The following is a 22925-nucleotide window of genomic DNA, read 5'->3' on the forward strand; positions in this document are numbered from 1 at the left end:
TTTTCCACTCCCCTCCAAGAACAGCTTCTCTTCCTTCTAAGCATTCTCAAGGCTGAGCAAGAAGAAAACTCAGAACCCCCAGACAGCTCCCGCATTTTAGACTGGGTGTGTAATAATAATAACAGTTAACATTTTAACAAATACTTACTATGAATAAGGCACTAAGCTAAGCTCTTGAATGAAAAATCTTTTAATCTTGCAATAACCCTCAGAGTTTAGGTACTATTATTTTCCCCATTCTACTGATGATGAAACTGAGACCCAAAGAGGTTAAGTAAAATTTAAGTACTCCTGGCTATTAATGGTAGACTGGGATTCAAACCCAGACCCATCTGGCTCCAGTACCAGATTTAACAACTATATGGGTTATGGTTCAGTATTTACACATCTGTCTCCTCAGTTCTCCTCAAAAGTAGCAGTGGAATATTGGGCAAATTCCTCCCCTTGTCTGTGCTCAGTTTCCCCCTCTATAAAATAAGGGAATGACTTAGATGCTCTCTAAGGTTTTTCTGGTTCTGTTACTTGGAAGTGCTGCGATTCTGAAACTGCCTGTGAGATCCAAAGGGCACAGAGTAGACCAGCATCCACTTCCCTTCTTCTGGAAACCTCAATTTGACTTTCTCTCAGGCAACTACCCCCCACTGCTCTCCAAGTGCATGTGTCATCAGTTTCAGTGATGACATAAATGAGGTTGGTCTCGGTTACCTTCTCACCTCCCCGTTCTGTTCTTCCCCCTCCTCCAGTACTCTCTAGCCCTAGATTCCCCTCTAGAGGCCTCCCATCCAGGCCTGCCATCCCCACCTGATAGCCTATTCAGACAATGTTCTATTCTCCTTCCTCCCCATCAAAATTCCCATTCAATAACTGCCCTTCTTTTTTCGCCCTAACAGGTGATAAGAGGTCAGTGGGTTTACTCGTGGGTCCCGGGACAGGGGTGATGCAGAGAGGGAGTTGTGAAAGAAGCCTGTCTGTCTTCTCACTGCAAGTGACAGAAATCTAACAATCTAACTTGAGCAAGCAAAAAGTATTAGCTCACAAACTGAGAAGTCCAAATGTACCTTCAAGCATAGATAGGTACAGGTGTTCAAATAGTGCCATCACTATTCCTTTCTCTCCTAGTGGCAAGATAGTCACCAGCAACTCTATATCCTACCAGTCCAGCAATTCCAATGGAGAGAGGACTCCTTTCTTATCAGCTCCACCAAAGTCCCAGGATTGGGTCTTATCAGAAGGACTTGAGATATGAACCCATCCTTGGACCAATCACTGTGCCCAGGGAGACTAAGCTGATAAGGCCTGGGTCTCGTGCCCACCTCTGGAACCTCAAGTGGAATCAACCCGCCCTGAACCACATGCACTTAGAGAGCAGTGGGGGTAGTTGTCTGAGAGAAAGTCAAATTGAGGTTTCCAGAAAAAGGGAAATGGATGCTGGTCAGGAGGAAACAACAGATGCTCTAGGCAAAGGGCCATACCTAACCTGTAGTAAGTAACGATACTGGGGGAATTTCAACAACCGAGGTAGCCAGGGGAGGAGCTGTTACAAAAGAGAGTTTAATAGCCCTTAATATCTCACCATATAAATACCTGCCTACTTTGCTTTCTTATAAAACAGAAAAAAACATGCCCAAAGGGCATGACATAGGCCTGGCGAATGGAGGGTCACTCAGAGTGGCAGTTCTCAGGGATGTAAATGGTTCGGTTCGGATAAAAAGTTGTCTATTGCTCTATGTTATTTGCATCTCCTGAACAGATGGCCCCTTTGGGGTGGGAAACAGGATATTCATGGATGTACATAGATCTGTTAATTTCTTAATTCTTTTTTTCAATAGAAATTAATTGAACACCTTCTCTGTGTTAGGTTCTGTTAAAGGAATGAGGATATAACAGTGAACGAGACCAACATGGCCCCTACTCTTGTGGAACTTCTCTGCAAGCCCACAGCCCATGCTGAAGGGGAAGTCTTGAGCACGCATATTTTGTACAATGTGACTCTTCACAAACATATCCATTCACTCACACTATTTAGTGAGCCAGGGCAGAAACACAGCCTACGAGTAGTCTACCCATTACTTATGGTTGCCCTATGGCTTGGCTTAGTGTAGAAGAAGGAGCTTGAGTTGTCAGATTCTCTTTCAATCTCTCAGGACATTGCCCTGGGAAATACTAAAAGAAAACATGACAATTAGCCCAGGAATTGAAGCTGAAAGGATGCATAGAGACATCTTGAGAACAGGGTTCACAGTAAGGTGCATGTAAGCAGATGTTATGAATAAACATAGACTATGAGTCAGAAGACGCAATGAGGTAAAGAAAAGATATAATCACTTAGAATTACTCTTTTGACCGAGAGATTTCACTTCAGGGATTTCATGTTACAGATATACTTACACATGTGCAAAGTGACATATGTACAAGCTTTCTTGTTGCAGAAATATTTTTAAGAGCAAAGATTAAGCAATCTAAATGCCCATCGGAAGAGGAATGGTGAAATAAAATTATGATACATCTATAGGATGGGATATAAGCTGTTGTTTAAAAAAATGAGAAACCTCTTTTTACCAATATGGAAAGATCTTCAAGCAATAGTAGTAGGTGAAAAAAACAGAAGGCAGAATTGTAGTATGTTACGTTTAGGGTAAAAAGGAAAAGTAAGACTATATACGTATTTGCTTCTATGTGCATAAAGAAACTCTAGAAATATATGTTAGAAACTACTTACAGTGGTAACCAGTGAGAGTTCGGGAAGTGGGCAAATAGGGACAGGGAGGGGAGAGGTCTTTAAAACGTAGTTGTATATGTGAACCCTGAGATGTTCATATGCAAAAATTACATCTAAGAAAGAAGTTTTTAAAATAAAAAGGGGGTGGGGAGGGAGCAGCTAGTTGTGGTCAAGAAGCAGATATATATGAGAACAGGCCTACAGAGAGCCCTGGACCAACCGCTAACGGTGAGCACCAGTGACTAACCACCAGCTAGAATCTGAGAGCCTTCTAGATCCAGACCACCCTCTGTTTTCAGGCCCCAGTAGGCCCAGCCCCACTGCTCTTTCTGGTCTTGATTTGCTGAGATTCGGCGTCTCTTAATGTCCCACACCTACCTGCTCAAGAAACACCTGCTTACTTGAGTTAGCCATAGGTCTGGTTCTCTCAACACAGAGACTCGTTTAACAAGAAGCAGCTGAGGAAATGGTTTTTCCCTGCAGTTGGGCCAGAAGGAGAGAGAGGCTTGGAATGCTCTGTATTCGAACAAGAGTAGAGGACAGGAACTCATTTGTTCTCTCAGAAGGAGTCAAGGGTTAGGTCAGAAAGGCCCAATAGGATTCTGGGGCTAGTATCTCATCTCCCTGTGTTTTTGTTGTTGTTGTTGTTGTTGAGCTCGCTCTCTTTCCCTTATTCTGAGAAGGGATCCACCTGTTTGTCCTGGGGGCATCATTTTATTCTGAAGCCAGGCTTGGAGGAGAAGATTTCCAAGGCAGAGAGTGGGTGAGGAAGGTCACCCAGGAGAGGAAAACAGGCTGATTCTCTGTGGTAAACAGTATCAGGAAACTCCATGAATAGTTTTGGGTCTGAGAAGATGCTCAGGATCTGAGCAATGGAAAATCCAACCTGCTCACTGCTTTCTTTAGAATATTCTCTATGTCTAACAAAGTGCCAAGTCCACAATGGGCCCTTAAATAGATACGGGTGAGTGGAATTGATTCTGATGCTGCTAAACTTCGACCCTGAACGTCCTGGTCTGTGTGTGCCCCAGATGCCTCAGGATCCAGAGGACAGGTCTAGGGAAAGCCTTGGTGCTCACCATCATTCCACTCTCAGAGCAGCCCCACCTCAGACCACCCCCCACAGCTCCACAAGAGGCAGCAGAAAGGCGCTGAGGGACACACATGGTACGTCACTGGTGCTTTATTATACAGGAGAGTCCAAATATTTATATCTTGACAATTCTTGTACTTCACACAGCTGGAGAAGGCATAGGGTTGGAAACCAGAAGTGATGTGGGGGGTGGGGGGTGGGAGAACATGATAAACCAGAGCAAAGGTAGTTAGAGGAAAAGGTGCCAGAAAACAATCAAGGGTCTAGCTACCTCCCATCCTCACTTACTTAGACCTAGCCACTGTTGTCAGCTCTTCCTCCTCCCTTTCCCTCAATCTTTAACCTTTTATTCTTCCTGGAAAGGGAAACTAGAAGGTGGTTGGGAGGCTAGAAGTGGGGAAAGAAAGGCAAGAGAAGGCCCAGCTAGAGGGTTCGTTGATTCATAGTCTTCAAATCTCAACACTGAATTAAGGAGTTTTCTTCTTTTTGTGTACAGAAGAGCTTAAAAGCCATGGAATACCACTATTGGAATTTCTTCTCCCACAAGCCAGTCTGAGAGAAATTTGTGGCTGGCTCTGTTTGCCAAGGCACAAAACACAAAGCTCATGGCAAAACGTACCAGGTCAATAGTTCCCAACATTTCCACCACCACAGCCCCCTTGGATGGGTTCTTCCTCATGGACACTGTTTGGAAGACTTTGTCAATCAAACAAAATGCATTTGCATGCATTTAATAATTTGCTTTTTGATTTTGTGTTTAACCAAAGACATACATATTCATCAATCAAAATTACTGATCATAATGGAGATAACCAAAGGAGTAGCATACTGACTTGCTTGAAACAAAGAAACTCTACTGCACAGCCTTATTTGGGATAAATGTACAACATCAACTGGACTTTTTGAATAATGAGAATAGCTCATGACAAACACCTCCACTCTCTTCCCCCACCTCACTTCTCTGCTCAGAAGGCCCAGCCTCAGCAGAAACCCAGATTTTTAGGAGCAGAAGATAAGGTGACAGTGGTGCCTGCAGCTGAAAAGCATTGGCTCTCTTTCCATGGAAGAGGCTGTCCATAGGGAACAATTCCCACAGCTGCTAAACCTCCAAAATACAGCTGCCCAGCCACACCTCAAGGTTGGCTCCCTCACCCCATGGGGGACAGCAATGGAGGTGGGTTGAGGGAGGCTCTGGGGTAGAGGTCTCCAGCAATTTCTGGAAGTCAGGGCCTCAAATATCATTCCCTGGGGCATCTCAGAGAACTCATTTCCCCGGTAAGGGTCACCAATGCTCAATATGCCAAGTAGAGAAAAATCCTCTCATCAAGAGCTCTTGGTCTGCCCTGGGGAGATAGGGAGACCAGGGGTTCTCAAATAACCAATTAATGAATAGGTCCACCATTTAGTGAGTGTGCACTGAGTTTGACCCTGTGCTAGGAGAGAAGCTACAGGGTATGAAACTAGGAGGAGTTCTAGCAGTGGGGCCCCTGAGCAGGGCCTGGGTGAGATCCACAACGGGATCCAGGAGGAGAGTGCTCCTTTCAGTCTCAGGATTCCAGACTCTTATCCTCCTCATGCTGTTGATGGTGACACGTGTGACCTGGAACAAGCCTCGTCCTCTTCTGAGCCTTGGTTCTTGTTTTATTTCTTTAAGAACCAACTTTTACTTCTGCAAGGAAGTTTCAGCTCTCACTTCCTCATCCTGAGATTGAATGTGTGTGTGAGGGGCAGGGGGGCAGGGGTGGGAGACGGGGGTGGTACTCTGTGGAAACTCTCGGAGGCACTTGGTAAACCATAAGGAAGAAAGGTCATTGGCCTATTTGGGGCACCCAGGGAATCCCAAATATCTATAATGTATCTTACAATTCAATACCTACAGTACAAGTTTCCCTCCTCTTTGCTGGCTAAGGGCCTCTGCTCCACAGAGAAGGCAGCACCTACGATGGGAAGGGAGGACCAGGCTTGTGACAGGAGGTGGCAGGGGACATGTGATGGAGAACCACAGGAAGGCAACTTGGAGCCAGGGGGAAGCCAGGCAGCCACAGGCTTCCCTGTGTGCCCCTCACCTAGTTCTCAGAATCTTCCCTCTTGCTGAGGGCAGACGTTTCATTGGTGCTTAAGCTTGGTGAGGGCGTGGGAGCATGCACTGGAATCCCGTTCTCCTTGCCCCAACTTAGGGGGCTGAGGCTGGACCCACCATGGCAGGCGCTTCCCCATCCTTCCCAGGGTAGGAGAAGAGGGGAGGGAGGGTAGAGTGTGGAGAGTATCTCCTGATTAATGGAATTATCGGTTGCCCCTGGTGCTTCACACCAGGTTAAGCTCCTAGGATTGGAGTTTTCAAGGACTGGTGGCATCTTGTGATGCTACTGAGTAAAATTAGGTGATAAGAGATGAGCCCCTTGGGAGAGACCAGCACAAAGTTCTGTGAGATGTTGACAGGTATTCCATAATAAACAAAAACCAACAAACAAAATAACCTGTTGTCAAATAATTGGGGTGGGGGTGGGGGGACTGAGACACAAAGTTCAACATGTTGCACTGCTGCAGAAGTTCTCAGGGCCTTTACTACACTGACATATTATGTATTGTGAATCCCTAAGAAAGAGACATAATGTGCAATATTTTCCAAAACTTATTTCAATAGGAGTCTCTTTGCATGGCACATCTCAAGGCTTATGGGACACAGAAGACACTTTGCATCCTATCCGTACATCACAGGGGAGACGTCCAAATGCCTATGGCAATCCCCTGCTTGGCCTTTCTCTATGAGGACTCCCTGACGTTGTGCCCTGATCCTGGACCTGCTCAGCCTCGCCCACCCTTCACTGTCCTTTACTTCTCTCATTTCCCTTAAGCAGACGAATATCCAGGTTTCTGGTCCACAGCTTCAGAGATGACAGGGAAGAGGCCCAGCATGGAGGTGAAGCCGAGGAAGGCCAAGGGGAAACCAGACCAAGAAGCACTCGTGAGAGAAGAGCAATGGAGCCACGTGCTGGGGCATCTGCCACAGATCAATCACGCTGGTGACTTTGGGTTGTATCTATTTTACAAGCAGCCATTGTTCATGGAGTGAGCAGAGAGCAAAGGGAAGAGATTGGAAGAGAAGAACAAGGACGGACATTTATAAGTGTGAGGCGAAGGCCCCTCCCATTGGCAAGCCCCCGCCTCCCGACGCGGTCAGCAGTAGTTCTCCATCCGTGGAAGGTGGAGGGTTCCCAAAACGGGTCCCCTCTGGCTCTACAAAGTGGCTGCCCTCCAGCCTGGGGCCCCCTGTCTGCTGACAGGAGATGAGAGTCACTGGGGGGAAGCCATAGGTCTCCAGCCCAGGGGGCCGCCCAGCCTCAGAGGCTTCCAGAATGAGATCCACGTCAGACAAAGCCACCAGGGCCTGGGTGGAGTCGCAGGAGCTCTTCTCCAGCTCACAGGTAGCAGCATAGGCCAGGGGCCCCGGGGCCCCCATGTGGGGCCACAGCCGCCGCAGGTCATCCCGGAAGTGGGGGTTGAAGAGCAGGTAGAGCAGTGGGTTGAGGCAGGCTGGCAGGGGCAGCACCACAAGCAGGACAGATTTGACTGCCTCGGGGGTGACGGGGAAGAGGCCCAGCATGGAGGCAAAGCTGAGAAAGGCCACGGGACAGTAGAGGAGCCCATCGGCAAAGATGAGCCAGGCCACGTGCCTCACCATGGCACAGTCCCACACGGCCTCAAAGTCGCCCCGTGGCAGGTCACAGTAGAGTTTGATGTAGGCACCGGCCACGACCAGGAAGCAGAATGAGTTCATCATCACCAGGGCCACGGCAAAGCCCAGGGCGTCTGGCTGGCCCTCCGGTGGGGCGTAGGGCAGGCAGAGCGGGGAGGCCCCATATTCTCCCACTGAAGCCAGGGGCAGAGCCGCGGCCAGCCCAGCCAGCACCAGGCAGCCCAGGGCGCCTGCTCGAACACTGCCCAGGGAGGGGGCCTTCCCGTAGGCCTGGACACAGGAGACGGAGAGACTGCACTGCACCGCGGCCAGCGTGAGCAGCAACACCGAGGCCTCCGACCCAAGCACCGCCAGGAAGCCTGTAGCCCGGCAGCCCAGCCCCATCTCCCAGCGGGCTCCATACTGGGCGAACTGACCAAAGGTCAGGGCGTCGACGGAGGCCAGGAGGCCACAGGAGATGCCAGTCAAGGTGTTGGCACCAGCAATCGCACCTACCACAAACTTGACCGGGGGCAGGGGGCTGGGCCCACCGGCAAACACGGTCAGCAGCACCAGCCCGTTACAGAGCACGGAGAGCAGCACGATGGCCCACACAGCCAGGCGGATGCCCCAGCTCTCAAACAGGTGCTCGCAGGGCTTGAAGGGGCCTGTAGGATGAAGGATCAGACATTACTCCCCGGCCACAGGCTGGGCTGCACGGGGTCCTGGGGACAAGAACAGGGAGGCTGATGCAGCCTCCGCACTAAGAGAACTCCCAGTCTGGGGGAAGGCAGAGAGGGTTCTGTCCCAGAGAATTCCCAGTTGGGATTGCGGGGAGGAGCAGTGGGCTAGACACAGCTCTTCTTCCAAGGAACTGCCGACGGGGTGAACACTAATCCTCCTCCCAGTATGCACAGAGAAAAGAAATGCTTATAAACATATACAGTACAAATTAATCCAGTACAAACTCAAAGTGCAAAGCAGTCTTTCCAAAAAAGCAGCATTTGGAAGAAAGGAAGGGATAGGCTGGCATAAAGGAGTGGAGAGGGCATCAGATTTGGGCATATGGCTGGGGTAGAGACATGGAAACACAAGGGGCTCCCCAAAGAGTAATCACCCTGTAGCCTGAGGCTTGGCTCCTCCCCATCGGGGCCCAGGGCTCCCCCACTGTGGATGAGTCCTGACCGGGTATCACGCCAAGCATGCTCTGTGAGCCGGGCATGGACCACATTTAAGATTCATGGGAGTCAATCAGTATTTGGGAGGCAGGGCCTACCAAGTAAACCAAAATACAGAAGACTTCTGGGGTTTTCCTACCTGGCTCCACACCAGATGAGTGAGATCCTGGTGTCATTCATCTCTCTCCCCAGGGTCTGTTCTTAAATCACCCGGTAACTTTGGACATAATATTTTTTAATTTTACTTGGCTTCAGACTCCAGTTCTTCAGTGTATTGCTAATTAGTCTGGGGATTTGAGAGGTTTTGTGGAAGCTATTCTTTAAACATCTATTTTTTTTCTGATTACCAAATAATAAATGGTAATTGTAGAAAATTTGGAAAATATAACATGGAAAACTTAAAATTGCTTATGACGTCACCTCTCAGAGAGAGTTGGTCATTTTGGCATGTTTCCATCCAGTTCTTTTTTTTAAAATATGTGTATGTATATGTATATACATATGTGTGTATATATATATATATATATATTTAAACTAAATTGGGATTCTACTGTATCTGGTTTCCTATTCTCTTTCTGAAGTTAAAATTTTATTATGAACATTTTCTCTTATCTTCTATTCCTCAAAAGCATGTTTTCAGTGGCCGTGTAATAAATACTCTACCATATGAATGAACCATAATTTGTTTAACCATTTATATGAGCTATTCTTAAAGCAAGTTCAAATTGAATTTGTCTTCTGGCACTTCCTGTTTTACTTCAGTCTGGCTGATTCTTGGTTTTCAGAGGTGAAATTTCGGGGCCAGTGTGAAGCCTGTGGGTTTCCAAGTCAAAAAAACAAAAAAAACAAAAAAAAACCACCTGTTTCCTCCCAGGTTGCGCTAGTGCTCTAGCCCGGAGCTGTCACTAGAGGGCGGGTTTTGTCACAAAGTGCTGAGCACAGGTGGAGGGCAGGGACAGGCAAGCCCTCTTTGGGCTTTAGAAAGGGGCAAGGGGAGGAGACCAAGATGGAAAACTGGAAAATAGAGGTGGGTTGAAATAGCAGAGGAAAACTGTAGACTGCTTTCAAACCTGAACTGTTCCTGTCCTGCCCTAAGTAGTGTGCCGCTGCCTTCTGAGGTGACCTAGTTAGTATTTTACACCCAAGAAAAGGGGCTTTCTTCATTCGAAGCATCTTAGGCTGAATTGATCAAGGAGAAAAAGTATTTTCTTTCATTCTTTACAGCAAGGTGGATTTAAGTGAGACCCTAAAGGAGGCTTCCCTGGCTATGAGTTAGATAGTACTGTGAGGGGTTACCCAGGATTCTGTGGAGTTTCTTCACCCAGGGGAGTTTTAAGAAAGAGAGACTGCAATCTTCCTAGGATAGGGCAGAGAGGGATGGAGAAGGTGACCTTTCCGAGTCCCACCTGGCTCTGGGATTCTGTGGGTGTCGATCTTAGAGGGGGTGCTCAGAAGAAGCCCCATTTAAAGAATAGCTTCCACAAAACCCTCTCAAATCCCCAGACTACTTAGCAGTGGGGCCGAGGCATCAGGGTTCTCTTGGTTGCATAAACTCTAATTGTTTGAATCACAAAGTTTGCTTTGAGTTGGTCCATTCCCCTCAAACAGCCACCCAAGGGAAGAGCCCTAGCTCCTTCCAAAGGACTTGTAAGAGGAGGATGCTCTCCTCCAGCAGGTTAAGTCCCAAGCAAAGCAAGTGCCTTCAACATAGCTCAGACATGCCAGGATGAACCAGCATCTCATCCGGCTGGTTGGGTGCCCCTTCCCCAATCTCACCTCCACACTCAGGTACACTTCTCACCTGGAATAGGGCTACACTGGACACTGGGGTGTGGCTTTGAGTCCTCCATCTCTAGCTGGAGCTCATCCAGGTCCAGGTCATCTGGAGGGGAGAAAGCAGAGTGGCTCAGAGTCCTGGGTATTGGTGTTGGCCAAGCCCTACCTGTCTCTAAACACCCACTCCTTTAAGACATCTCCCCCAACTAACTCCACATAACACCAGTCATTCCAGCATCCCCATAAGTCTGTTTCTATCCTTGGGTGTAAATATTTGCTCGGCTCCCGATTATCCACATGTGGTTTCTCTGCATTGAGGGTTCTTTATGGCAAATGTTTCACCCGAGACTTGCTCTTTCTCTTAGCATGCTCTTGTGCCCTCTCTGGTTGTCCTCAGTCACCACCACGAGTGCTGCTTAGACTTAGTTGGCTGCCTCAATAAGGGAAGCTGGTAGTCTCATGGTTCTCCATCCTGGCCAGGCTGTAACTGTAATTCCATGTCCAGTTGTGAACACTACACATTAAAAACGACACTGATGAGCTGGGAGTGTGTTCAGAGGAGATGAACAAGGGATGGCGAAGGAGCAGAAGTCATTTGTGTGAGAAACAGTGAAAGCGACTCAGGGGTGTTTAACTTGAAGATGCCAAGAGAAAGTGGAGATACGATGGCCTTCCTCAAAGAGCTGAAGGCCTGTTAGGCATAAAAGAATTAGACTCATACATGCCATACGGTCACTGAGGTTAGAACCAGGATCAATGGATGGACTGTAAAAGGAGGCAGATCACGATTCAAATGGAGAAGTTTTAGTTCTTACTATTCTTACTAACAAGAGTAAGTTATTCAATCATTTTCAATATGAACAAGTTAGGGTGGTCACTGCCTAGACATCCCTGAAGATTGGGAAAGTGATCAAACTAGAAGAAGGGGCGGCAACAGACAAGATGGGATTTAACAAAGGATTATGAATACTGAATCTCTATATAAATTTCTTTTTCTTAGTTGCTGGGGTATTAGAATAGTTAGAAGGAAAGAAAAAAAGATAGAGTAAGTTCCTACGATGAGAGTTGTCCAACGAAATAACACACCACCTTCAGCAGAAGAGAGCAGGTCCACATGAGCTGAGTGCCATGCCTGCGGTGTGCCAGGCAGGGGAATTCAGGGATGAACACGCCGTGGCCCTGCCCTCAAGTTGCTTATGGAGACAAGAGAGTAAACAAATCATCATGATACGGTATGCTGAATCAAATGACAGATTTACTTAGTGATAAGGGCCAATATTCCCTCAGCTTCCAGGCTGTGCCAGGCACAGTGCCCAGAAAGACCTCATCGTCATGGGCTTGTTAACCCTCACGCTGCATGAGGCAGGTGCCGCTGTCATCCTTGTCCAGAGATGAGGAAACTGGGCTCATCCCAGTCAAGCGGCTTGCCCCAGGTCTCCCAGGTCTCCCGGCCGGCCAAGCAGCAGAGCAACATTCAACCCAGGTTTGTCTGATTACAGAGCCCAGGTGTTCTGCCCCTTATGCTTCCCCAGGCAGGAGATTACGGATCATTTGGTTTGGGGGAGTGGGGAGTAACAAGTATGGAAAACCTTATGGAAGCACGAGCTGGGCATAATTTGTCACTGGAGATACTGAGGCAGAAAGTTCCCAGTGTGAGAGTGGGTGACTGGTGTCTGTTAGTCTGAGAATATAGGACTGGAAAGGTAAATCCGTGGTTAAAGAAGTTTTGTAGCACATCTGAATCAAACGAGGTTTTTTTTCTCTTCTTCACTATTGCAGTGTTTCTTAAGCAAAGGCCTGTGAACTCTGGGGAGGTGAGGGACATCTTCTCAGGGGTCCAGAAATTGTATACAAATTTTGAAATGATCATCTAAGACATTTTATAATTTCTAAAGGCAAAACCTTCTTTTGCAGTGATAATTCATCATTGAAAGACTTCTTTAAGAATAAGACTTTAGTGTCTCAATTCAGTGAGAAACTACTTGAAAACTCTGAGTCTGGGAAAGGTGTCTAAGGTCCTAAATGGGCAAAAAGAAAGATTTCCCTTTAAAAGGCACCTGTACATTATTTAAGTTTGAGAGACGGTGACCTGCGTGCTCTTCTTCCAACGTGCAGGTAGTGGGTAGGTGACTCTGTTCATTGCACTTGTCCCTATCTTCGGCTCACGCAGTCTGTTTCCTGTGTGGATCCTTCCTCTGCACTTAAAGGGTAAACACCCTGGGTCGGGAAGACTCCTGGCCCTGGCCCAGACACCATCAGGGCGGGTAAGGAAGCCAAGGTGTGCCCAGCAGAGCCCTGGCATTTCCTGCCCTCTCTACCTTTCATTCCCTGCCCGCCTCTGCTCTCCAGAACGGAGCCCAGCAATTCTTTGAAATCAAAATGCATGAATGAAATGCAAGGGGTGAAACCCATGGACTCTGTCTGAGGCTGGGAAAGTCACAGCCAAGGTGTTAAGTAACCTCTCTTCAAACGAAGAGGAAATCAAATCTGGCTGGAGCAGCAGCTCCTGGCTTTCCTTCTTGAGGTTCATTAGCTCCCACAGGAAGCAGGCGGCCCTGCCCTAGCTCCCGTTACAGGCGGCAGGCAGCCCACAATCCCTGACGCCCCGTGGTTCTCCAAGACCCAAGCCCGGTGGAAAGTTTCACCTTGAGGAAGGAAAGTTTCCATTCCTCCTTCCAGCCCCCTGAGGGAGTGTACAGCAGACATCCGGAACGTCCCCCGGGGACAGCCGTCTGCAGGCCCAGAACCAGTCTGGCTGCTGGGCTCCTCTTTTCGTAGGTCCCTAAACACCTCCCATGGGGAGGGGTTTGGTACACCAGGAGGGAGGCTCCCGGGGGCCCCCAGATTGCCTGCCTGAGGTTTGGCGTCCGTGAGCTGTGTCCTGGGCTACCCAACTGCACTCTCCCTATCTCCCTAGACATGCCCACCAGAAAGCACCGAGTTCTCAGTAACAGTCGTGGCAGTTGGAGCAGCAGTAGTGGTAAACATACTTTGCATTTATGGAATCTCGTAATGTTCCCAGTAGCCTATGAGATATGTAATATCTTCCTCATTTTATAGATAAGGAACCCGAGGCTCAAGAAGGTTAAATAACTTGTCCAAGACAACCCAACTGGTGAAGGGTGTGGCCAGGTTTAGAACCTAAGTCTGCTAGACTTTTATGAGATGTTTTTCTTACATGTTTAGCTTTTGATTTTTCTGTTTCACTTCTCCATTGAGATACTGTGGAGATGGAGATGGAGATTGGGAAACAACAAAAGCAGCGATGTGTCTTCTTTCTCCCAATTCTGTGTTCTGTTACACAGGGCAGGGGCAGATGGAAGCAGGTTCCTCAGCCCTTTCTCTCAGTCACAGGATCCCTCAGAAGCCCCTGGCCACCTGCCCCCAACCTTTCCTTCTACCCTGACTCTTCCAGAAACAAAGAACTCTGTGGCTGAGGTGGTCTGCACCGCAATGGCTGCCCTCGGCGAGACCCTCCTGTCCCTCGGGACACTGAGGCCTCACTTTCAGTCTTGGGGGGCCCAGAAAGGCTGGGACAGGGGTACGCCCCGTGGGATCCCTTTTGGGTCCAAGACATATTGTGAGGGGATTTTTATTTTTTTCTCTCTCTCTGGAAACAGATTTAATTCAATTGACTTGACCAACTCCTACTTAGCTTGGGTTAATTTAAAAATGGGCCCGTCTTCCCTGAGACTGCCCTGGTGTTGCAGGGTTGAAGCCCATGTGGCGAGGCAAGGAGGCGCCATGGAGAAGAAACGTGAGCCTGAGGGCCAGGGTGTTAAGTGAGATGGTGCACGTGAGGCACTTTGTGAGCTGCAAAGGGCTCAATGAGTATTGAGACATTGCTGTCATCTTTGTCACCACCATTATTTTTTTCCCTAGCCCCTCAGGTACCAGAGGAGACAAGGTTGTGGCCGGTCCTCCCCCTCGGAGAGACAAGGTGCTGGTTTCCTCCCAAGTCACAGGGCAGTCCCTCCCTCAGGCGCCCCTCTGCAGCCCCTGCCAGAGACCCTCTCAGGATCCCCCTTTCTGACTTCCTCTCCACAGCCCCCTCCTGCCCTGCCTAGCCCAGAGCCCCTGGTCACTCACAGTGGTTCTCTGCTTGTCCAGCAAAGAGGCCCAGGGGCCTCTTTGGAGCCTCCTCCTCGTCCAGGTGAAAGTTCTCAGCTTCCCACTGTGCAGAGGCCTTGTAGAAGCTGGCACAGACGCCATAGGCACAACACTGGTAGGCATAGGGCACCTCCAGGACCCTGGGGGAGGGGGCAGGGGGAAGGAGATGAGCTGTCTTAGGAAAGTTTGGGGTCTAAATCTTAGAGTGAGTTAAGAGGCTGAGCTAAGTATGCAGGGACTCAGCACTCAGCATCACCCTTCAACCTCAAAGTGCATTGGTTTCTGGGCAGGCAGCCTCCTGGGCTTTCTCTGTAAGGATCTGGATCTTGCAGCCTGACTCCTGCCTCTGAAGGGCAACTCATTGGCCTTGAGAGCTCAGATGGGGAGGTAAATTTTCTGCCCATTGTTTAAGGAGTCCTCTCAGCAGGCTCGGAGTGGGGAGCAACTTAGTACTAGAGTGGGTGCCCTGCTCCCCCCTTACAGCCAGCAGTACTTGCTTTTTTTGAGACAGAGATTCTCCTACTAATTTTACTCTTGCCCTCAGTGAGACCCACACCGTGCCTCCCCACCCCACCCCCAGGCACATCAGAGCTGATTTTGGTGTCCTCTGAGGGTGAGGCAGATGCCTTCAAGCATCTCATTAGTCTGCAGCCGACAAGTCTTGGGCCACACAGGCTGTGCTGCTGTTGCTGCATGTAGGAGGCCTGGATGTCATTAGCACCAGGGACTGGCTTTGCAGCATGTTTTCCACTCATCAGTGCCCTGGGTTCTGCCCTGATTCCAGGGACCCAGATGCTGCCTGAGTGAGGATGGACAGAGCGGGGCGCAGAACTGGGTGAGAAGCAAGGAGGTCCAGGGGACCTTTTCTTCATCTCAGTATCCCCCAGGACTGGTTCTCTAAGACAAGAAGAAATGCTATGAGGGAGATGAGAAGGAAGGGAGGTGAGTCCCAGACCCTGGTTGGGCTTCTCACTCAGTGTTGGCTGCACCCTAAGCGTCTGGGCCAACAGACTTTTCTTGGGGTGAGGTCCTGTGGCTTTCTCCCTGTCCTTCCATGGCCTCTCCAGCTGCCCTGGGGACAAAACTACCCAGGTGGGGAGGGGTGGGGGAGGCGGGCCAGACCCTCACCTCAGTTTTGGAAAACTGTCCTTGGAGAAAGTCTGAGATAAAGCCAGGTTCCCTTTGAGCTTCAGATGCATCAGGCCCCCAAGTCCAGCCAGGGGGAATGTGGTCAGCTGGTTGTCTGTTAAGTCCCTAGGACAGTGGATGGTCAGGGTTATTGGCAGTCAGTGGGATTGCTGAGGGGGCAGGGCTGTGCTGGGGATGTGGCCAGTACGCCTGGGATGGAAGCAAGAGGAGAGGAGCAAAGGACAGAAGATAGGCATGTAGAGAACAGAGCATTAAATGCTGGGGGAGGAGGGTCAAGAGTTGCTAGAGGCACCATCTAAAACTCATTCATCATTCAACAAATGTTGCATGTCAACTAGGTACCAGGGACTGCTCTAACTTAAAGCCAAGTCATTCTAATCCTTAGATAACAGAGCCCTCTAACCACAACTCCTGTGCCCAGGCCTGAGTCCCAACCGGGTCCCCTTCTCACCTCACTAGGGGACTTCCTGCTGTTGCTTGCTCCCTCCCCCTGCCTTTTCTCCCATTTTTCTGATGATATAAGAGGCCAGAGGCAGGGATTTGACAGATGTGGTCATTTGGCTACATGCGGGGATTCATTTGGTCATCCATTCCATTTTGTAGTGCCTGCTCTGTAGCCAGAGGTGAGGATACGCATGGTCCTCTACCAGAGACACACTAGAGGAAGCCAGGGCTCCAAACCAAACACCACGACCACAGACTGTGCGTCATGGAAACAACCCTGGATTGGAAGACAGGAAACCTGGTGTTGTCACCAACTCAATGTGCAACCAAGGGGAGTCACAAATCTGCCTGAGTTTTAATGTCCTCATCTTTTGAAGGGATAAAAATATCTACCCTACCTATCTGGCAAGAGTAGAGCAAACAAGAGAGGGAAGAAGGAGGTGTGAGTTTTGCAGAGCTACAGCCCAGAGCTCAAAGCACCACAGCCTGGGGAGGCAGTGTGCCACCTGGGAGGACCGGTCTAGCCCTTGGCTTTGGGCAAGCTTCTCCACCCTGGGCTTGGAGGCCTCACCTGTGAGGTGAGGGATGGGGCTGGATGATCTATGAGGCCAGGACTGGAGTTAACCCCTAAGGGGTGTCTGTGTTATATAGAAAAAGGATGCACCTTTAAGATTCATGGCTTGGCAAGCAGGCAGGTGGATATCAGCTCTCCTTTGTACAGGAGCCCTTGTGCAGTGAACAACTTGCACTACAGTGCATGTCAGCCCTGTCACAGGCCCCTTCCAACTCTGACATAACAGCCACGTAGCCAGCACTAAATGCTCCCTGTTTGCATCCTGTGTAAACCTATGCACCCTAGAGTAATGCTCCAAAATGCTCCAAACAGGGGACCCCCGATGGATCTGAGACCCTGGCTCCTGCATCTGCCATGACCCTCCCCTGTTGTGAAGGGGTTCCAAACCCATACATCTGTGTGTGTAGAGGCTGGGGGGGAAGGGCCAGGGCAGGGAGGGCACACGGAGGGCTGAAGCTGCCAAAATGTTGCAGAACACTAGCAGATGATGTTCCAGACCTTGCAGGAGGCAGGCTGTCTGTTTATCTGGCCCCATGGTCTGTCAAACGGACTGTCAGAATGATTGATTAAGTCGGAGCCCATCTCCCAGGGATGTGTGGTCAAATATCAATGCATGTCCCACTTTGGGGTGGGCCCTTCTGCCCCCTTTTCTCCCCCAATGGCCAGCCCGCAATTTCTGACTGGTTTCAGCACTCCAGAGGAGACTACGGTGAGCACTTACAGCTTGACCAGGGAGCGCAGGGTCACGAAGGCCTCAGGGTGGATGGACCCAATGGCATTCCAGCTCAGGTCCCTATGGGCAGAGAGGGAGCAAAGGAGGGGACAGTGGCATGTGGAGGAGAGACTCATGACTCTTTGTTCCCATCCTGAAGTCTCCTCCATCGACCCCCCACACACAGCAATCCCCAAACCAACCTGCCCCCAGAGGCAGTACCTCAATCTTTGGGGGAAGATTCCTGCTGCCTGGCCCCTGACCTGGCTGTGGCCCCAGAAAGAGGGATGTTGGCAGCTTGGCTCCAGAGACTCATGACCCTCTGAGTGCCAGCTGGAGAAGTGGCTTGAGAAGCCGTGGTGGATGGGGAGGCACCTTTCTCCCTGGGTGCTAGGGGAGGGGGCGAGGAGCAGGGAGGCCAAGGGCATGTCACGTACGCTTATATTATATACGTATGGTAAGGGCATGGGCATGCCTGGATAGGGGTGCAGTGGGCTCTTTCACAGCTGGGCTCCTCCAGGGACCACCCCTGGGTACTACAGGATACTCACAGGGCTCGCAGGGAGCTCAGCTGGTCAAAGGTGTCAGCTCCAATTTCCGAGATGCGGTTGTGTTGGAGGCCTCTAGGGCAGCAAAAAAGGCTGCAATGAGCGGGCAGGCTCAAACCCTGGCTCTGCTCCACGCCCCTTGCACACTGGAAGGAAGAAGGGAGAGCCCCCCACTTCTCCTGGCACGGGAAGAAAGGGCCCAGCCCGCGGAAGTCACCAGAATTAAAGGGAGCACAAGGGGATCCGGTTGCCTTGGGTAAGTGGGTCAGGAGACAAAACCACAAAACCATCCCTGTGGCCCAAAAGGGAGTCAGCTTCCAGTGTTCCCACCGGGCCTGGCTCTCAGCCCAGCCAATGCCCTCATCCCACCGCCCAGTCCTGCGGACCCTGGCCCAACAGCAGAGCACTGCCCTGGGCCTTAGTGACGGCCGCAGTGGGAACCAGAGCTCGAGAGGCTGGTCTTGTGGGTGGGAGATGGACACTGGGCCTCAGCGCTGTCAAAGACCCTCCTGCTTTCGGCATCTAGGCCAACAGGATAAACCCTCACACCTCTACGCTGACCTGCCCAAAAAAGGCATTGCTCTGCATAGAAGCAGGAGAGGGACACAGGAAGGTATGGAAGGCCTTGCTAGCTGGAGAAACAGAGCTAGAGGATTTTTTTAAAGTGATTTCTTTCCTTGTGAAATTGAAATCCCAGCTTTGTTCTTCTATGTCTGAATGTTCGTGTCTGTGTGTGCTTGTGCACACATATGTACATGTGTGCTTATGGGGCTGTCAAAAATGAGAGGGCAGGCTCCAAAAGGTAGGGTCCTTCCAGCCCCTCTGGAGACCTTGCTTGTCTGGTCCAGCTGTCTTCCTGCCAACAGAGCCTCAACACAGCCCTGTCCCTCCGCAGAACCAGATCTCTACTGCATTTCTGTGTTGCTGTTGACCCCCAATGAGCCAGTGAGACTTCTTTTGGATGCCAACCCCTGGTGAGTCCTAGGGGCCTTGACCAGCCTCCGTCAAGCTCCCAGCCCTAAGCCCTGTGCTCGACAACCTCAGTGAAGGGAGAAAGGTGACAACCCTCACTGGCCCCCTCCCCTCAGAGCTGTCCAGAGTCTGGCTTGTGTGCCTTTGCTTCTCCCCAGCCCCCAGACTCACATTTCCTCCAACTTCTGACACCTGTGCAGGCTGGGAAGCTCCTCGATTTGATTATGAGAAAGTTCCCTGGGGAAGAGAGAAAAGCCAGGACTGGGGTGAAGCGGTGGCTATGCGAGGGGGAGTGGGGGCATGGGAGAAGCAGCTCTGGTCAGGGACCACACCACTGTCTTCCCCTTCAAGCAGCCGAGGGTCTTGAGGGCCCTGCAGGGACGTGGCTGTTGAAGCACCTCATACCAGACACCAGTTTCCTCGATCAGACTTCTCTTCCCTTCTGCCTGCTAATCCCCACCCCTCATTGCAGGGTGGGATGGAGCCCAGCTTGGCATTTTTCCAGTAGGGCCACCTTATCCATGTGGAGGGCTGAGGGACCCGGGAGGGTCCTGGGGGAGAGGAGCAGGAGGTGGGAGGGGTGTGGAGGCGGAGAGCAGGGTGCAAGGGCACCGAGACACCCAACAGTGAACATAGCCAGACATCACTGAGCAAGCTGATCAGTGCCAACCAAGGTAAAAAAAAAAACACAAAAAACAAAAACACAAGAGTTGGCAAGGAAGATCTGAGCTGGGGGTGAGGGGTGGTGGGACTCAGTGACCACCTGGCCCAACCCCTTCATTTAACCTGAGGCCCAGAGAGGGGTCAGGACCTGCCCAAAGACACACAGCCAGTCGGTGGCAAGACCTAGCCTGGAGCCCAGGTCCCCAGACATCCAGTCTAGCCCTCTTTCCACGTACCATCCACCCTTCCCAGGCTGTGCAGCGCAGAACCTGGTGAGGAGCCTCAGGTTCAGGATGAAGTCCAGGGAGAGTGGATATCTCCTCTTGACTTCATAGGCTACTTAAGAATGGCTGTTGTCCCAGAAGGGATTAATTTTCTTGGATAAACTAGAGTACTAATGCTCATTTACTGAGCTCCTACTGTGTGCTAGCATGATGTGCCAGGTGCTGTACATATATTTTTTCCAACCCTTGAAAATTTACCTGCATTTTACAAGTGAGAAAATTGAAGCTCAGAGACATGAAAGAGTGAGTCCAAACTCAAGCAGCTACTAAGTGGCAAAACTGAGCCTCAAACCCAAATCTGACTCCAAAGACCATTGTCTTTTTATCCTGAACAAGAGAGGACAGCTCCAGTCCCTCTCAGGCAGGTTCTCAGCAGAAGCCCACGCTGCCCCACTCTCCGGACAGAGATGTGAACACGTGGACCAGAAGCAGGAGAGGCCTTTGCCAGGCTGGGGGTGGGGGGAGGCGCCATGCCAAGACTGGAGAATGCTCGGGAGCCACTCACAGGACTCGGAGCCTGGGCAACTGCTGGCACATCCCCAGTGGGAGCAGCCGGATGCCTGCGCGGGTCAGGGTCCTGCGGGGAGAACAGAGACAGAGCTGGCACCGGTCCCAGGCCCTGCCATTCCCCAGCCACCCCTCTCCAGCTCTGGGCCTGATACTGACATGGGAGGACAGAGCTGACAAAAGAGAGAAGTGGTGGGAGACGCAGGACAGGGGGTAGGGCTGTGGGGAGAGAACGGAGCAGGCCCTGGCATCTGAGCATCGAGCTCCCCTGGGATGCAGGAGGCTGGGGGTGCGGGGTGGAGAGAGGGACACGGCCCAGGGGCTCTGCTTGGCAGACCCTTCCTTCCTGTCAAGTATCCCCCTGCCCACCCAGGACTGATACTGGCCTCCAGCTGCAGTGGGCCTGTAAGACAATGACTACAAACTTCTCTGCAGAATGGGGCCTTGGGGTAGAGGGTCAGCCATGGGCAGGGGGTAGATAGAAGAAAGAAAAACCTAGTCAAGCCATGGGAACCAAGCACAGAGTTTGCTCCCTGTGCCTTGGGGAGGGAAAAGAGATGAGAAAGAAGGGAAGGACTAGGGGCTGGGGTGGAGAGGGTTGTGGGGGCAGGCTTAGGGACAGGGTGTCCCAGGAAAGACCCAAGGCCAAGGTCATCCTTGGGAAACTATTACTTCCCTCATGGAAAATTTTCCAGATGCCAGTGAATGTAGGGGAAAGACAATAGAGGCACAGAGGAGAGTTCCAGTCCCAGCCGTGTTATGAATGAGCTGTGTGGTTTGGGGCAGGACAGACAACACTCACCCTGGACGTTTGCTTGATTTGTTTCATTCATTCCCCTACAGTGAATTGAGTGTCTACTATGCCCTATCACCCCTTCTCCACCCCTCACTCCACCCGAGCCCCCACTCTGAAGGATAGAATAATAGGAAAGAGGAGAGAGCCTTTGTTGGAATCAAGCTCCAGAGAGGCAAAGGAGATGGGTTTTCACAACCCTCCTCCCCCTGACCCAGTGCCTCGGTTCACCCATGGCTTGGGGTTAGGAACCCGGAAGTCATGCCTGAAAAATCCGAGCAGAGTAAGGATGGGGGAAGACCAGCCTCCCCACCCCCAACCCACCTCCCACTCCTGGACCCCTGGGGCTGAGCTGGGTGACCTCTGGGCCAGGCTAGAGGCAGCAGCAGAGGCTGGCCAGGCAGGCGGAAGCAAAGAATGTGCACAGCCTGCAGGGTGAGGGGAAGGCAGAGGAGCGCCTGGGGGCAAAGCTGAGGGGATAGATTGGGTAGAGGGAGAGAGTATCCACTCACAGGACCTCCAGGCTTGTGGTGCCCTTGAGATCTGGGAACTCCTGGATGTCAGTGGCACCGTTCAGGGATCTGGAAACAGAGACAATAAGCTCTGTGGGGTGGGATCAGAGCAACTCAACATCCAGGCTTGCAGCCCTCAGTGTTCTCCCCTCAGGGATGCTACCTTTTGGGGAAATGTCATCTTTCCCCTCAAACACCCTCATACCAATCCAGCTATGAAGGCCCTGATCAGCAGAGTCCACTTCACCATTTTCTGAAGTTGGCTCAGCCCACCTTGCCCTAGACATAGCTAAGCAATTCAGCATTCAGGCCTCAGCATGCAAAAAGCAGATAAGCAACATGGGAATTGCCTTTACTTAAAAAGCAACAATTAGATGCTTCTGAAAAAGTCCTTGACTATGGGGATTTGTTTATGAGACACTGAGATAGGACCCCTCAAAATTGTCATCTGCTAGGTCTTTATCAAAACCTCTCTGTTGGTTCTTTTAAACTGCCTTGGACAGATGACTTTCCCCTCCGCACCATCTTCTATCTCAGTGAGGATGTGGACCCAACACCAAGCCTGTATACACCAGGAGCACAGCAAAGACCCTGAGGAGGCAGCCTGGGGTACAGAAATGAGCCCACAATCTGAAGTCAAGGTTCCTGGGTTCATGTCCCAGCATGACCTGAGGGTCTCAGATTTCTTCTGCAAAATAGACTAACACCTGCCTCATGGGGTTAGAATGACAATTAAATATGAAAATAAATATGTAAGTGAATTATATGTTTTAAAGATGTTAGTTGTGTCACTGTGATGTCACGGTATGCTGAGAATAATCCATGGAAGTTTTTTTGAAGAGGTGGGACTTGAGTTGAGAGTTAAAAGAATGGGAGAGACCCCCCCTACGTGGGACCTGACTCCCATGGGTGCAAATCTCCCTGGCAATGCAGGATATGACTCCCGGGGATGAATCTGGACCCAGCATTGTGGGATTGACAATATCTTCTTGACCAAAAGGGAGATGCGAAATGAAATGTAATAAAGCTTCAGTGGCTGAGAGATTTCAAACAGAGCCGAGAGGTCACTCCGGTGGGCATTCTTATGCACTATATAGATAACACTTTTTAGGTTTTAATGCATTGGAATAGCTAGAAATAAATACCTGAAACTACCAAACTTCAACCCAGTAGCCTTGACTCTTGAAGATGATTGTATAACAATGTAGCTTACAA

The 22925-nt window shown here is 50.5% G+C and overlaps 1 protein-coding gene across 1 annotated transcript in view; it reads right to left on the reverse strand.

Annotated features, from left to right (window-relative positions):
* Positions 1 to 3898: 3898 nt before the first annotated feature.
* Positions 3899 to 22925, reverse strand: part of LGR6 (leucine rich repeat containing G protein-coupled receptor 6) — a 101328-nt gene continuing 82301 nt past the window's right edge. The window contains exons 10-18 of the mRNA XM_037812191.1: positions 21711 to 21779; positions 20404 to 20475; positions 19123 to 19188; positions 17983 to 18054; positions 17441 to 17512; positions 15681 to 15806; positions 14532 to 14692; positions 10468 to 10548; positions 3899 to 8156 (exon numbers count right to left, since the gene is read on the reverse strand). Of these exons, the coding sequence (XP_037668119.1) occupies positions 6934 to 8156; positions 10468 to 10548; positions 14532 to 14692; positions 15681 to 15806; positions 17441 to 17512; positions 17983 to 18054; positions 19123 to 19188; positions 20404 to 20475; positions 21711 to 21779 (1942 nt within the window). The 3' untranslated portion in view covers positions 3899 to 6933. The remainder of the gene's footprint in view (positions 8157 to 10467; positions 10549 to 14531; positions 14693 to 15680; positions 15807 to 17440; positions 17513 to 17982; positions 18055 to 19122; positions 19189 to 20403; positions 20476 to 21710; positions 21780 to 22925) is intronic.

The sequence above is a fragment of the Choloepus didactylus genome, chromosome 2 (genome assembly GCF_015220235.1).
Source record: "Choloepus didactylus isolate mChoDid1 chromosome 2, mChoDid1.pri, whole genome shotgun sequence".
Taxonomy (NCBI): domain Eukaryota; kingdom Metazoa; phylum Chordata; class Mammalia; order Pilosa; family Megalonychidae; genus Choloepus; species Choloepus didactylus.